General features: G+C 34.7%; 1 protein-coding gene across 2 annotated transcripts in view; it reads left to right on the top strand.

Annotated features, from left to right (window-relative positions):
* The first annotated feature begins 1,374 nt into the window (after positions 1-1,374).
* The window catches only part of Tk (Tachykinin), a 56,155-nt gene continuing 42,130 nt past the window's right edge, over positions 1,375-15,399 (top strand). For both annotated transcript variants that reach the window (XM_090396919.1, XM_090396918.1), the window contains exon 1: positions 1,375-1,443. In XM_090396919.1, coding sequence (XP_090253045.1) covers positions 1,425-1,443 — 19 coding nt within the window. In that variant the 5' untranslated portion in view covers positions 1,375-1,424. The remainder of the gene's footprint in view (positions 1,444-15,399) is intronic.

The following is a 15,399-nucleotide window of genomic DNA, read 5'->3' as shown; positions in this document are numbered from 1 at the left end:
TGGGTGGTAGGTGACATAAGTTTCCAATTGAAGTGATAATTATGCGCTGTGGAAGTGAGCGCAACGAGCCATGCTTTTATACCCCCCCCCCCCACGGCTAATACGGCTAAGCATTGTTTCGACAAGATCTTAACATGACTTTTTATGCGGTTGCGTGTTCTACACTGTTGTATATTAAGAATATTTTTAAATAGATGTGTTACATTTGTGAATTATTTTTAAACCTTATAATTTACAAGAAAACCAAAATATCCTCTAATTGTTTTGAGCAGTATATTTAGTCTTATGATGTTATAATTTCATGAATGTAAGTAGGTGCATATGTATAGGTTCTTTTTATTTATTTATTTTTTACTTTCTCGAAGCTCCAACAATTACGGAGTAATTTATGTCATTGACTCGTAATTCTGTAATATCATTAATTTTTACTCTATGTACGCCGACATGTATAATACAAGTCTAGAATTTTGCTACTGAGTAATTTAGAATTTCTCTGCAACAGTGAAGAGATTTTTTTTGTCACTGTTTTATGTATAGTTATGTATAGCAGAATTCTCCTGCTATAACAATTTGTGCTTCTTTGAAATTTAATTCAATTCCAGAAACTAGAAACATGGTTTTAATTTTCGTGCCACTCAATAATATTGGAATACATTAATTAGGGTTAAAATAAATTTAGGAATGAAAAATAGGAAAGGAATTTCATAACTTCGAATATTCTAAAAAAAAACTGATATGTTCAATATGTTGGATCAAGAGGCAATTTTGGGGCAATTTACCCTTGTAACAGATTCGCCATGGTAGGTAATAGAGCGTGAGGTGAAGAAGATTCAACAATCTTCACAGCATTTTCATACATTTGTAAGTAAAATTCTTATTAAGAAATATTTAACTGCATGAAAAGATGGACATATACAAAATAAAATGAATAATAAATAAGGTTTCTGCTATCCCTACTAATTTAATTATCTTTCCGCCAAAGGAAAATTTGATTAACCAGTTTTGCTTCATTTCGTTGGAAGAAATGGTTTGTCCTTGTCCATTTAAGAGAATGGAATTCTGGTTCCCTAGATAGAAATAATCGGGAATGCCCACATTTGATACTAAAGCAAGAAGGTAACTTGTTTAATGCTGGCCACAAGGCACATCTTCCAGAACGTAAAATTAGATTGAGCAAAATAACCATCTAGAGCAGAAAGTTCCAGGTACGGTACTCTCTTTTTACTGCACGTTAAAAGATAAAGCAAAAATATATTGACAAAAAAACCACTTGTTTATACAGTCACATATTAAAATTAATGTATAATTTACAACACTTCGCTGTTCGTGTAAAGAATATTCATGTGCATTTGTTTTGATGGAAATCGTATGGAAGGAAGATATATCTAGAAACGGATAATAAAAGAGGCCAGAAGTAGAGGCAAATGAAACTTCTGATGGGAGGTGAGTCAAATAATATAAAAAAAATCTATGTGTTATTATGTCTGTTCGTTTTCACTCATTTACATTCTTACAGTGTTTCACGTCAGATCATTTTTCTTTGTCGTGTTTCTCTGCTTAGTTTACATCTCATTCATGTACGAGTTGAAACTACTATAACCGAGATATAAATTTCAGCTTACTGTTGTTTTCCTTATAGTTGTTTGTTTGAACACGAATTCTAATAGGTTGCTTGCAAATGTGCGTTTTATCATCAACAGATTTTAGTACCGTATTGCGGAGATTCGTGTAGAAAGAATCACGCACATTTCCTCTTCCAAAAGGTAGCACTATTTAGTGTTAGCAAGGAACTACGAAAAAACTATATCATAAGTATTGTCATACTTAATAACGGACACAGGAGCAGGTGCTTTTGCAATAGGGCAGAAATGTATACACGCTTAGATTCTTGCTTGAGATAATGATTATATCCTCATTCAAATTGTACTTGCAGTTTTCAAAACAATTTTATAATATCTATAAAAATACAGAAAGGCACAAGAAGACAGTAGGAGAAGACTGCTGAGAGAAACGTGGAGAATGGAGAACTGTTAAAAAATAAAGTAATCAGAGTAAAACGTCAATCATCCGGTGTAATTGGAGAACGCTCGAATCCGTATAATTGAAAAACACGGTTAAAAAGTCATTGATTTCAGTTTGTTTACTTCTTAGCGTTATTTTTTGTTTAATTTTTATTATACCTCCACGAATTTGAAAAACTCCAATGTAATCAACATCTTGACTTTTCACGAATTTAAGTAATGTTTCTTCAGTTGTTAGGGCTTCATTACACCTTATTTTGTAAGCTAGTTGTGGTTCTCATCATCGTCCTCGTCGATAGAAACACTTGATCCTGCCGTAGGCATCGGTTCGTGGCACTTGAAATTGTTACCTTCAGTCATATTTCGTATTCGGCTTCATTTTTGTCTATATTTAACCCCTCGTTAATATTTTCCTTGTCTAAGTCTTCGCAGATGTCAATATTTTGAATTGATTTTAAAATATCTATTATTTGAGTTTAATGATTTTTCGTTTGCTTCACTTTTAACTTCTGTCCAAGATGTAGAAATGTTACAGATAGCATATTTAACTGTTAGGTATTTCCACAATAAAATAGAATTTTTCACTACCTTAATAAAATCCAACATTAGAGTTTTTGTATACATGGTCTCAATCACACCTTGTCCACAAGTTAGCTTTGCTAAATCAATACACGTAACCCCTTTTACTTAAACATTTCTCTCTCTCTCTCTCTCTCTCTCTCTCTGACTCGATCTCTGCTGATTTAAAACATCCACACTAACAACTAACTTTGAAGTTAGTTGTTAGTTGTTGTTACTTTTTAGCTCTTAAAATTGCTAGCTTAGTGGGCCAAGGAGATTGCGGTTCTGCTTTGATACGAGTTCTAATGCTATTCTGGCATGAGTGTTTGTGAGAGATTTTAGATGATTTCTATCGCTTAAAGTGACACATCTACTTTGCTTATTGTGCATTCTATTTAACTTGAAAAATGTTTGATTTTTGGGAACACTTTCCGACTTATCCAACCAATATTTCATAGTGCTCAAGTACTAAAGTTCTCAAGCTTTCTTGAGTAGGATTATCAATGAAAAAGGAGAAAAAAGTAAAAAAAAAAAAAAGAAAAGAAAGAAAGAAAGCAACCCTTTGAATTTTACATAACTTGATAAGCAGAATAGATGAAACTTTCTAAAGTCTGATAAATGATTAATTCTTCTATAATAACTAAAACTCTTTTTTTGAATGTTAGTTTGGTGGGTTTTTAATTTATTGTCCTACATGTTTCGCCGATTTTTGCTATCAGCATCTTCAGGGAATACAGTTGGTAAGCTATATGAAGGTAACAGACTAGGTTTTTAACTTACAGTTCTAATTCATACAAAATTAGTATTGTGCGAGAGAATGCGCGTGTCTAGGGAACATGATTCATTTGTTACGAGACATAATGTAATTGGCGTGAAAGTTCATTTCTTTGATGTTTAGTGATCTGATTAAAGCTTTCCAAATTTCCGGTAGGATTAGACCTTGATTCTTGTTTAGGTTTCCTGTTGAACGGGCGACCGTAGCAGCCTCCTTGAAGGTTCTGGAATGGTAGTTCTCTTCTATATAGGGCATACGACTCTTATCCCACTCAATGAGATGGTTGGTAGAGGCAAAGTGGCAAGAAAGGCATGAAATATTTTGTCTGTTGTTTCTAAATTAAAAACCCACCAGACTAACATTCAAAAAAAGTGTTTTAGTTATTATACAAATAGTCAAGGAAGAAAATCACGATTAATTATTCTGTTGATCTTCGGTTAATTCCAAAATAGCAACAATTTCATCACCAGATGCCAGTCTGTATGAGGCAGAATTGACGATTTTTATTAAATATGCTCAAGTCTTTATTGAAAATTCGATTTAATTCAATTTTGTCGAAACACAATACAATAATGTCGAAAGTTGGTAACTACTCCCAGGCTGATGCATCTAATCTTCAAGCCAGATCTCCGTATTCACCAGTTTAAACAATCACTTGGTGAAAAAGGAAAAGTTTCTCCCTAACCCTCTATTTACAGATCTTAATGTAACTAAAGAGAGAGAATATGGGAACTCAAAAAAGTAAGTCTGAATTATCTCTTCTCATAACTGTGAGACCAAAGTCATGGGAACGAAAGCATCAAATTCCTAGATACTATTCAGATACCATAAGAATACACGTTAAGAAGAATGCAAGCAGTTATTGACTAATTAAGCATTGAAGTCCTACATCATGATATTCTTTCACCTTTTAATCAGTATATTTCCCCCTGGTTAAGTTTAAATGATGTCATAATATGTTGTGTTATTTTGGTATACAACTTGAGTGTTCAAACTTTTCAGAATAATCGTCTAGACGTTACCAAACAAGACTTTGTAATCGTCATTTTTTTTTATTCGAGCCGTGACTAATAAGGCCATCAGGCCAGCATTTGCATCTTGACTGCATATACTGGCAGTTATGTATATTAATTATGTATGAAACCGATGAGTTTACCATCAGCTGAAAATGTCCCTACAAAGGTTCTTCCCTTCCTAGACTGGATTCGAATTCTGATCTTGTTATCCAAATGTAAAGGTTGAGATCGTAAATAATCTATGGAGTTGCTAACGTGACGGTGATGTCCTCACTCCTAACAGACATACAGAATCGAGAAGCTTATGAGAGAAACAAGGGCCAAATGATTCTGTTGGACTTAGCTGTCGCTTCACTAACTATTTGAAATTGTTATTGAAATATGCGGCAATCTCCAGATGTTTATTTTTATTATATTCTTTTCTTTCTCTATGGAAAACACAATATGAATCGCCTTTGAATGACGTTTCAAACTGCGAAAAAAAGTTAGAGAATCTCAATAAATTTAAATCAGCAAGCGAAAATTGAATTTCTAAAATTCTTTTAATGTTTTTTTCCCCAAAAAAACTTGTGAGCTAATTAAAAGCTATGACTGGTATTATGTTGAACTGGATAACAGAAATCTTAAATGCTTACAAATCACCCAGAAAACGAAACTTTTGCAGAGAAACTTCTCTTGAAACAGAACGTCACATTGCACACTTCAAAAAAGAAAAATGAAGTTACTAATAAAAAAAAAAAAACAGTTATCGATTCTTTTACTTGATCTTCCATCCAGGCGGTAGACAGATAACAGCAACCTTAAAGAACTTAGAGGAAAATCCTGTTTCAGTTACTAAAAATTGCTGATAAGACCATTTACTTCATTGCAGAACCGTCTTAATGCAAAATGAAATTCCCGCTGTTCTTTCCAACCATTGGTAAATCTTGTTACACTCTTTTCAATTTAAGCCTCATTCATCTGATAGAAGGATTAGACAGAGAGAGCATTCTGATTAATCCTGTGTTTCAAACGCTGCTCTCCACATGTTCTCTCAAGTGAATTAGGAAAGAGTTAAGAATGAAGTTTTATTTTTAACAGTACTGCAAAAGGCATCATTTACTTCTTTCCCATCTTAGACCACTATGATGATTTGTGATTTATTTCACATTTTAGAGGCATTTTCTGGGTTTCCCATCTCTTGAATGCCAAATTATACTATTCCGATAGGATTAGTAATAGCTGCTCTAAACTATTATTTATCCCTTATTTGCTAATTTGGCTTATCAAATTTATTTATATATATTTATATTTATATCTTTATTTATATTTATATTTATATTGGTTTATTAATTAATTTGATAGTCGAGTACGATTGTTGTGCTAGTTCTTAAACGGTATCTTGTAGATAAGATAAATTTCGAAGTGACCATCATTATCGAACACATGCTATATAAAGATGTTAAAGTGACCACAAATGCAGTCCATTTTTCAATTTAACTTCTGTGTGATAGGTAGTTTCAAATTTAATTTGCTTCGTTTCTCCGAAATGAAATGACATTGTAAAGATAGTAAAAATATGGCAACAGGAATTTTTGTTTGATTGGTTCTTTTCATGTCAACATACAGCATCTCCCAGGCAATGTGGTTTACCTTGGAGGGTAAATGCTATATTTTGGCTTGACCTGTACATTACTGGACCAAATGGAAATACGGTTATCATTATATTAGAGAATAATGGATGCTTTCTTAGATGGTGAATGAAGTTATCCTCGAGTGCCGTCGAATTTAATCTCCGCGTTAAGATTTTATTCGTTCAAGCACGATTAAATTCCGAAATAATTGGAAATGATGGATTTCCGAATTCAAAAAAATCCATCTTGCATATGTGTTCAGAACACATAGGCAAGATGTAATTTTTATACATATATACACAAAACATGATCGTAAAATGATTTATGTCTGTGAATTTAATGCGTTCTCGACATGGTCCCTTGAGTTAACCATCTCACCTTGCTTATGTATATCAAACTTGACACTTAGCTGTAGCAATGTGCACCACATCATTGCCAAAACAAGTGAAGCTGCAGAATATCGTATTTTGAGCTTCTAGTTAGATCACTTTCTGATTTCACTACAAGGAAACGAAATGGACAGAAAATCGATTATTTTCAACTGAACCCAATATGGGAATGGGCATTCAAAGTTTGTTGGCCAGCGTTTCCAAAATTTCGGATGCTGTCTAGCTGAAAGATGTGATAAGGACATAGGCTGTTCAAGAGGGTAATGTTCTAATTTATCTCCAAACCACATTGCTTACTGTTTTGATTGCAAGTAAGCCTGGCATTTCTGTGTTTATGTGTACACGTTAAATATTCACAAGGTGGGGAGGGGAATATCTCTTTCATGGTATTCATAATCTGAGGTAAACTAAATACAGACCATTCCTCCATTTGAAAATGGAGGAATCTATTCGAAGAAATTGGCCTATTTTTCAATATTTTCAACATAATGTTATGGAATTAAAAATATTCACCAGTCACAGTGATTATGCTAAACTATCTTCAAACTTTAGAGCTTATTCCATTGTTTTTTTAAGTACCTTGTTTACCGTGGACTGAGGAACGCCCAATTACAAAATTTCACGAATAATTAACATTCTTAGGGTTATTTAAAACGATTCTAGGATGCACTGCAAGGTTTCTTGAGAAGTCTAGAGGCATCCTGTGGAATGTATATCAACATTGTCCTCTCTTTATACTAACTACATCCCTACTTTACACATTTCCGAGATGGATTAGCACTAGTTTGTCTCAATTCTAGCTGTACACATGATTTAGGAAATCTTACACAATCGAGACATTTTTTCCAGAAATCACAATTTAAAATTTTCTTCTGATATGAAAGCACACACGGTTAATGAGAGAGAACAATACATTTAATTGGATTGTGAAGTGGATGGCGTGGATTGGTTTGCCCTTATGGCCTGTTAATTCCTCGATATGACTAACAACAGAGAGATCCTTACAACAAAATGGAACTAGTTCCGAATAAAGGATAATGACACTCTTATTTCAGTAACTCATTAAAGAAAGAGAAAGAGAGAGAGAAGGAAAAGAGGATTTCCTGATACTTCTTTCTTACCTAATTCAGTCTGCCGCCTAATAATATATTTTTATTTCTCAGAAGGTTTCATTGAAAGCCAATATTAATTTACGAAGTTCAGTTTAATCTCATTTTTAAGCACTTTCTTCCTTCAGATGGCGTTTGCAATTTAACACGTCATTGCCAATCACGCGATATCGCGCGATGCGAGTTCTCACCAAACGGCCGATTAGGCGTTATCGCGTGGACGTCGTTAACTAAATAAAAAAATAAAAGAAAGTTGGCCACCACACGAAATTCCAATTTTCAGCTTGGCAATGAAAGTTAACCGTTTCAAATTTTCATGGACAGCAAATACGGGCGGTTCATATTTGGTCCTTGATTCACTTGTTTACGTGGGTGGTCTGAAACGTTCTCCGCCTCGACCATAGATGGCAACCGTATCGCAAGTTTTTTTTTCCTAAGCCACTATATCTGTCATAAGCATCCATGTGAAATTTCAAGTCATTCTATAAAGTAGTTTATTTTATACCACTGTCTGAAGCAAAAGTGTTGTCTGTATCCCTTGAAATGGATAAAATTGAGTATCGTTATAAAATTCTTTGTAAAAGAAAGTTTAACGCCAAAAGAAATTCATTCGAAGTTCATAAACGTTTATGGACGCTCTTATCCTTCATTTTCAACAATTAAGAAATAGGCTGCCAATTTTAAACGCGGTCGTACCAGCCTTGAAGATGATCCACGTGAAGGACGCCGAAAAAGGTAACAACACCAGAAATCATTGATCAAGTCCACGATATAGTATTGAATGACCGGCGAGTCAAAGAGCCTGAAATTGCTGACACTATAGATATTTCAAAAGAACGTGTAGGATACATGAACATGAAGAATTGCAAATGAAAGCTTTGCGCAACATGGGTGCCACGCTTGCTCAGAGCAGATCAAAAACGCACTCGCATGAAAATCTCTGAACAGAACTTGGAGCGTTTTAACAAGAATGATTTATTACTATGAATGAGACTTGGATTCACCAGTAGACACCAGAATCCAAACAGCAGTCAAAACAGTGGACAGAAGCCGGTTGTTCAGGCTAAAGAAGACAAAATCGGTTCCATCAGCAGGAAAGGTCATGGTATCGGTGTTTTGGGATGCTAAAGGCATTTTGTTTATTATCTTGAAAAGTGTAAAACAATAAGCTGGGAATATTATTCCGATCTTTTAACCAGACTAGACAAAAAAAAATTTGTGAGAAAAGACCCAGTTTGCAGAAGAAAAAATCATCTTTCATCAGGACAATGCACCTGCCCACAAAGGTGTTTTGGCAATGGGAATATTAAGGGATCTGCACTATGAATTGTTGGAACATACACCCTATTCTCCAGATTTGGCTCCCTCTGACTTCTGTCTCTCCCCAAAACTAAAACTCTTCCTCGCTGGTCAGCGTGTTTCTTCGAATCAAGAGGTGATTGCAGCTGTAGAGGGATATTTTGCAGATCTTACTAAGAACCACTACCGGGACGGGATAATGGCGCTGGAACATCGCTGGAGATATCGATTAATGCAGTGGCAATGTCTAGGCTCGAACATGTTTAGAACGGGAGGAACCGTTACAAAGGGTTGTTTTCAGCGATCTCATTCGCAGGATGCAGTAATAAATGTATTAGTCTTAAGTGAGATTATATTAAAAAATAAAAAATCATTTTGAAATTATAAATTCGTTTTTTCATTGTTAGGCCGAGAACGTTTCACACCACCCACGTAATTCTTGCAGCTTAGTGAGACGAGAAGAGAATGAGTTTAAAATTTAAAACTTGCAACGCATTTGTACCATGCACATAAAAAATGTTGCTCTTGACTCAATTACTTCAGGAAAAAAGTCTGCCCTATTCACCATAGGAAATATTTCCCTCAAAATTTCACAGATATCTACGTTCAGGAAACATAAAGAAATTTATAAATGTTTTAGACAGACTATTTCTTATAAAAAATGTTTGCATAATGGTGGGAAAGACGCACGCCTGAATGGGATTGAAAATACCAGAATGTACATCTAGATATTTCTAGATGTGTATAACTGATGATAATGAAGCAAAGGAATTCAAATGAAGGAAGCACTTTATCTGCTGCTATCATCATTTGCAAAAACAAAGTATGATAAATATTATGTCGTGAGAATTGAATTAAGTATTTCGAAAACTCTGGTGGCTTTAAAGTCGCACGCATACACAATGTTTTTGTTGTTGTTTTCAATTACGAGCTCAAGTGACTTCATTAGCGAACCAAAACATTGAACATTGAACATTCCAAAAAATGCAGCACTTTCGCTTGATATGAGAAGCGATAAGATACTCATTTGTCAAAGCGATAGTCTTGAATTCACCAAAAGTAGGTAGGATTATACAAAAGAATTAAGGCATGCTTACATTGCCAGCAATTGTAATTTGGTAACAAAAACACAGAAATGGATAGAATGAAGTATTTCATATTTTTATAGAACAACAAGAGGAAGAAGGAGATAACATTCAATCATGGTATGATAATTCCTGGTTCTACAAACAAATTTGTGCTTTGAATATTATGCTTTTTTTAGTCTTCTTATGAAGCTCAGAATAGTCCACATTGTATTTTTTATAGTTGCTATTCATACGTAGTTCTCTTTTGACATGATGTAGACTATTACAAAATAAGAACCCTTTTTGTATGACAATATTAATCCACCTCGAATGATAATTACAACCGATTCAGAGAAAACATATTACTTGTGTAAAGTACTATGTTTTCCAAATGTGCATCTAGATATTTCTAGATGTGTATGCTGATAATAACGAAGCAAAGGAATTCAAATGAAGGATGCACTTTATCTGCTTCTATCATCATTTGCAAAAAATGATGATAGCAGTAGATAGATGCAAAAGATGATGAGAGAAACTAAAATCAACCGGGAAGTTAATTTCAGTTGTCGGAATTACGGCCAAAGCAATTGAGGCTCTGAGGACAATGAATTTTCTGAGGTGATTACGCGATATCCTGAAATTCCTGCATCCTGCGAATGTGCTCGCTGAAAACAAGACTTTATAAAGGTTTCTCTCGTTCTAAACATGTTCGAGCCCAGACACTCCCGCTGCATTAATCGATATCTCCAATAAACAGAGTGCGAGTTCATATCTCAATATGCTACAGTGGGATTTGCACTTAAACAAGTAGTTCTAGGAGCGGAGACGCTATCTTTTCCTGAAGCATAACTTAATTCGAAGCCTAAGGAATGTACACGAGCTTTAGTTGTTTCCAAATAAACAAACAGATAAATAAGTAAAATAAAATAAACACAGCAATTTAGGGTGGTGAAAGCAATTTTAGGGTTAGCAAATTTCCAGCTATATGGATATAATACGAGATTGTAAACATAAGAGCCTATTTTATTCTTATGGCTGCACTTGTATTTCTGAGAACAATATATATATATATATATATATATTGATCTCATATATATATATACACACTGACTTATCTGTTATGCGTGATCCCATCAAATGAGCAAATGTCGATCTAAAATTGCGGCTTATTCCGATTACCTGTTCGATCGAATTTTCTCTTGATGCTGCACATATCATTAAACCTCTCTTCTCCGTTTTGCATTCCATTAAACTTTCCGCTGCTTCTAATTTTCTTCGTGCTTCCTCCGGAGAATCGACGTGTAAGTAGAAAAACTTTAAAGGTGCTTCAAATAATGTTCTCAAGTTCAACCTCAAGAGAATCGCAACTGTAACAGTGATTGATAGATGGTGAAAGTGAAACCCCCTCCATTACTCCGGTTTCTGTGTGAATAATACCAAAACCTTTGGATTTAATTGCATAATATTCGTTTAGTAATATCCGCAACAAATTCTGTGGTAAGAGATATGCCTAGGAAACTATGTAAATTGCTTAACACGAGAAGGCCATTTAAATTATCTGAAATGTAAATCACCAGATGATCTGCTAGTCGACTTCCTACGAGCACGCGCTCACATTTATTCTTACCCTAGAGGAAATGGTAACTCGACAAACGTCTGGATCTAATTGGTCATTATTTTGAATTTATTGGGGTGCTTCCCTGATCGAATTATTCTCGCGTAATCTCGTTTCTAATGGAAGTAAGGTCACTGCTAATAGTATTGTAGACATCAGCCGTTTAGGTGATGTATCTGGATAACATGTCGTAAACAGGAATAAGAGAAGAAATATATTTTACTTAAATATTTCAGACTGTGAGTGGGTCAAGCTTGAAATTACTTAAAAACGAAAGGATCAAATTGTAGTCCTTGGATTTAGGGTATTGTGCTGGTCAAAATGCAGTCATACGTTTTAAGTGCTCATCAACATAGAATCGGTTAGTTCTGGACCTCGTTATAGAAGGGTTTTTACTATCTGTCGTGTCACGTCATTTATTTCTTAAAAACAATGAAAAGATGGTATAAATTACATAACTAGTTATCGCTGCCACTTACCAGTGCTAATCTGGCCATATTGTCAAACTAATAAGATTGATAATTTACCCATTGCAGATGGACACTAGTTTTTTCTCCACCCACTTAAATTATGTCTTACTTTCAAAAAAAAATCAAATCAATTATACTTCGATTAAACGAAATTCATGAATGATTTTCTTATCACTGGCATATCCAATTAAATGATAATTTAGTTAATTGTTACTCAGTGGTAATTTTTGGATACATATGTTTGCTGATATTCAATTTGCAGAAATAGAACAAACATTTAACTATGATTTAAAGAAAAAACTGGCGAAATTTATCCAGTTTCAGGCTACCAAGTACTTGTGGAATTGTTTCAGAGTCATGAGATCATCCCTGAAAACTAGTAAAACGTACAAGCAAAGAGCACGTGCAACGCAGTGTAAAGGAAATCATCGACCGGTAACGATAATACCGAATACAACTCACGTGCTAGTCACTGTATTGTAAAAGATTTCTGTCCTATTAATATATAATATGCCCCCCCCCCACCACCACGCACACACACAGAGAGAGAGAGAGAGAGAGAGAGAGAGAAGAGGAGAAGAGAAGAGAAGAGAAGAAAAGAGAAGAGTATTTTGCATACTCTGGGATATGAGAACCTTTTCTCTGAGCAGAAAAAAAGGGAAGCAGGAATGAGAATTAAAGACAGTCAGATGACACTAACTTGTTTAATTCATTCGAAAGTTACAACTTTAAATGAAAGAAAGTAAAGTTTCTGAAAAACTAATTGAATTTATAGCATTTCATGAATAGATTCTGATAGAGTTCTCTCAAAGTCAGTTATAATACTGGCCGGACAATTCGCCAAAAACAAATGTTCTTCGACACTCAGAAAATTCGAATTTATTGCGATGATTCTCCAGTTTAAAACTGAAGTCCTAATTGAGGCAAAAAAAAGTTTCCTTCGTCATGCAATGAAAGTGGCACGTTCTGACAATATGCACATACATAATAAACATTAAATTTACTTCTATTCAATTCATGGGGGGAACGACTGACTGAATTGCTTTTCATTTCCGTAGCAATTTATGGTATAGGCGACCAGTAAAATGAATAAATATAACCTCGACAGCCTCGAGAATTCCGTTTTCTCATTCGTTTAGAATGAAAGGTATATTAACAAAAAAAATTCTTTGAGAAGAAGAATCCGTTCTCAGATTTTGTTGCGAGCGAAACATGCATGTTATATGCCTAGTTATAACATATCCTGATAAGGAATGGAGATATATTTACATGCTACTCGACTTTCAGGAAATGAATACCGAATAAAAGTTTGTTCCCGTAATTATCAGATTGAAAGTGCACTTTCATACCGATTTCTTGATTGATGTGAAAATGAAAAATCGTATTGTAATAATATACTTTTAGTATGCCGAATATTATTTGCATATTTTGAGTTATTTTGTTTCAATATAAAATAAGTAATTTTCTTATCATTTTTGTGTATTCCTAAACACTTAAATGATTTGGAACGATAATCTCTTTCAATAAATCCATGCAATTAGAATTAGCTGCTCTTGTATATCAACAACAAACACAATAACAAAAATTCGTTATGGAGAATTGCGAAAAATGCTTTCTTCAGAAGTAAATTCCGACCTTGCTCTCTAGATCTTTGAAATTCGCTCTACGTGGAATTCTCTTCTCAGTGGAGCATTTAAATGTTTGAATCCGGGACTTCGACTGGTAAGCGAAATTAATTGCACGAGGGTGGTCCGAAACGTTCTCGGCCTCGAAAATAGAGGGCAACACTATCTGCACAATTCTTTTTTCTAAGTCGGTACATCTGTCATAAGCATCCTTGTGAAATTGCAAGTCATATAAAAAAAAACTATCAAGTAGTTTATTTTATACAGCTGTCTGAAGCAAAAGTGTTGTCTATATCCCTTGAAATGGATAAAATTGAGTATCGTTATAAAATTCTTTGTAAAAGAAGGTTTAACTCTAAAAGAAATTCATTCGAAGCTCATAAACGTTTATGGGCACTTTTCTCCTTCATTTTCATCAATTAAAAAATGGGCTGCCGGATTTTAACGTAGCCGTACCAACCTTGAAGATGATCCCTTGAAGAACGTCCAAAAAGTGTAACAACACCAAAAATCATTGATATGTTATAGGATGACCCGCGAATCAAAGTGCGTGAAATTGCTGAGACTATAGGCATTTCAAAAAGAACGTGTAGGATATATTTTGCGTGAAGAATTGCAAATGATAAAGCTTTGCACAAGATGGTACCGCCCTTGCTCACAGCAGATCAAAAACGCACTTGCATGAAAATCTCTGAACAGTGCTTGGAGCGTTTTAACAAGAATAAAACTGATTTTGTGCGTCGATTCATGCTATGGATAGGACTTGGATTCACCAGTACACACCAGAATCCAAACAGCTGTCAAAAAAGTGGACAGAAGCCGGTTGTTCAGCGCTAAAGAAGACAAAATCGGTTCCACCAGCAGGAAAGGTCATGGAATAGGTGTTTTGGGATGCTAAAGGCATTTTGTTTATTATCTTGAAAAGGGTAAAACAATAAGCGGGGAATATTACTCCGATATTTTAATCAGACTAGACGAAAAAATTCGTGAGAAAAGATCCGGTTTGCAGAAGTAAAAAATCCTCTTTCATCGGGACAATGCACCTGCCTACGAAGATGTTTTGGCAATGGGAAAATTAAGGGATCTGCAGTATGAATTGTTGGAATATCGACCATATTCCCGTATTTGGCTCCTTCGGACTTCTATCTCTTTCCAAAACTAAAACTCTTCCTTGCTGATCAGCGTTTTTCTTCGAATCAAGACGTGGTTGCAGCTGTAGAGGGGTATTTTGCAGATCTTACTGAGAACCACTACAGGGACGGGAATATAGCGCTGAAACATCGCTGGAATAAATGTATTAGCCTTAAGAGAGATTATGTTGAAAAAAAACCTTGTAATTATAAATTCCTTTATTCATTGTTAGACCGAGAACTTTCCAGCCGACCCTCGTAAGTAGCAGGAATAAACAAGTAACAGTTTACACAGAATCTTAGGAACTAAGATAGTGTTGAAATAAATTAGTGAGAAGGAATCATCTATCTGCCAAATTGTTCTCCTCTGTACAGCATGAAGAATTTTAGGGTGGTTTTAGCTTAAGCATGCGAAAATGAAAAAAATGCCTAGCTTTTAGCCGCTGAGAAAGCTACCGATATGAGGTGTTTATACAGAAAGAGATTGGAGTTAAATGTCAATCGAAAGAGAGAGATCTAATCCTGTCTAGTGATTTTTTGTATTATTGATGGTAAAGATAGGTGATAGGCTAAGATCCTTTCCGCTGGAGAAAAAAAGGAATACTACGTTCTAATAGTATTAAAGGTTACCAGATAGGTTGTTCGGGATTTTTGAGCGCTGCATGAGAAATTCAGGAGGAATGAAGTGCACTATCATAAGCTAATTTAT

This window comes from Typopeltis vanoorti, chromosome 8, assembly GCF_054136105.1.
Source record: "Typopeltis vanoorti isolate ZY-2024b chromosome 8, IOZ_Tvanoo_1.0, whole genome shotgun sequence".
In the NCBI taxonomy this organism is placed as follows: domain Eukaryota; kingdom Metazoa; phylum Arthropoda; class Arachnida; order Uropygi; family Thelyphonidae; genus Typopeltis; species Typopeltis vanoorti.
The sequence above is the reverse complement of the archived record's forward strand: the minus strand, read 5'-3'. Positions and strand labels throughout refer to the sequence as shown.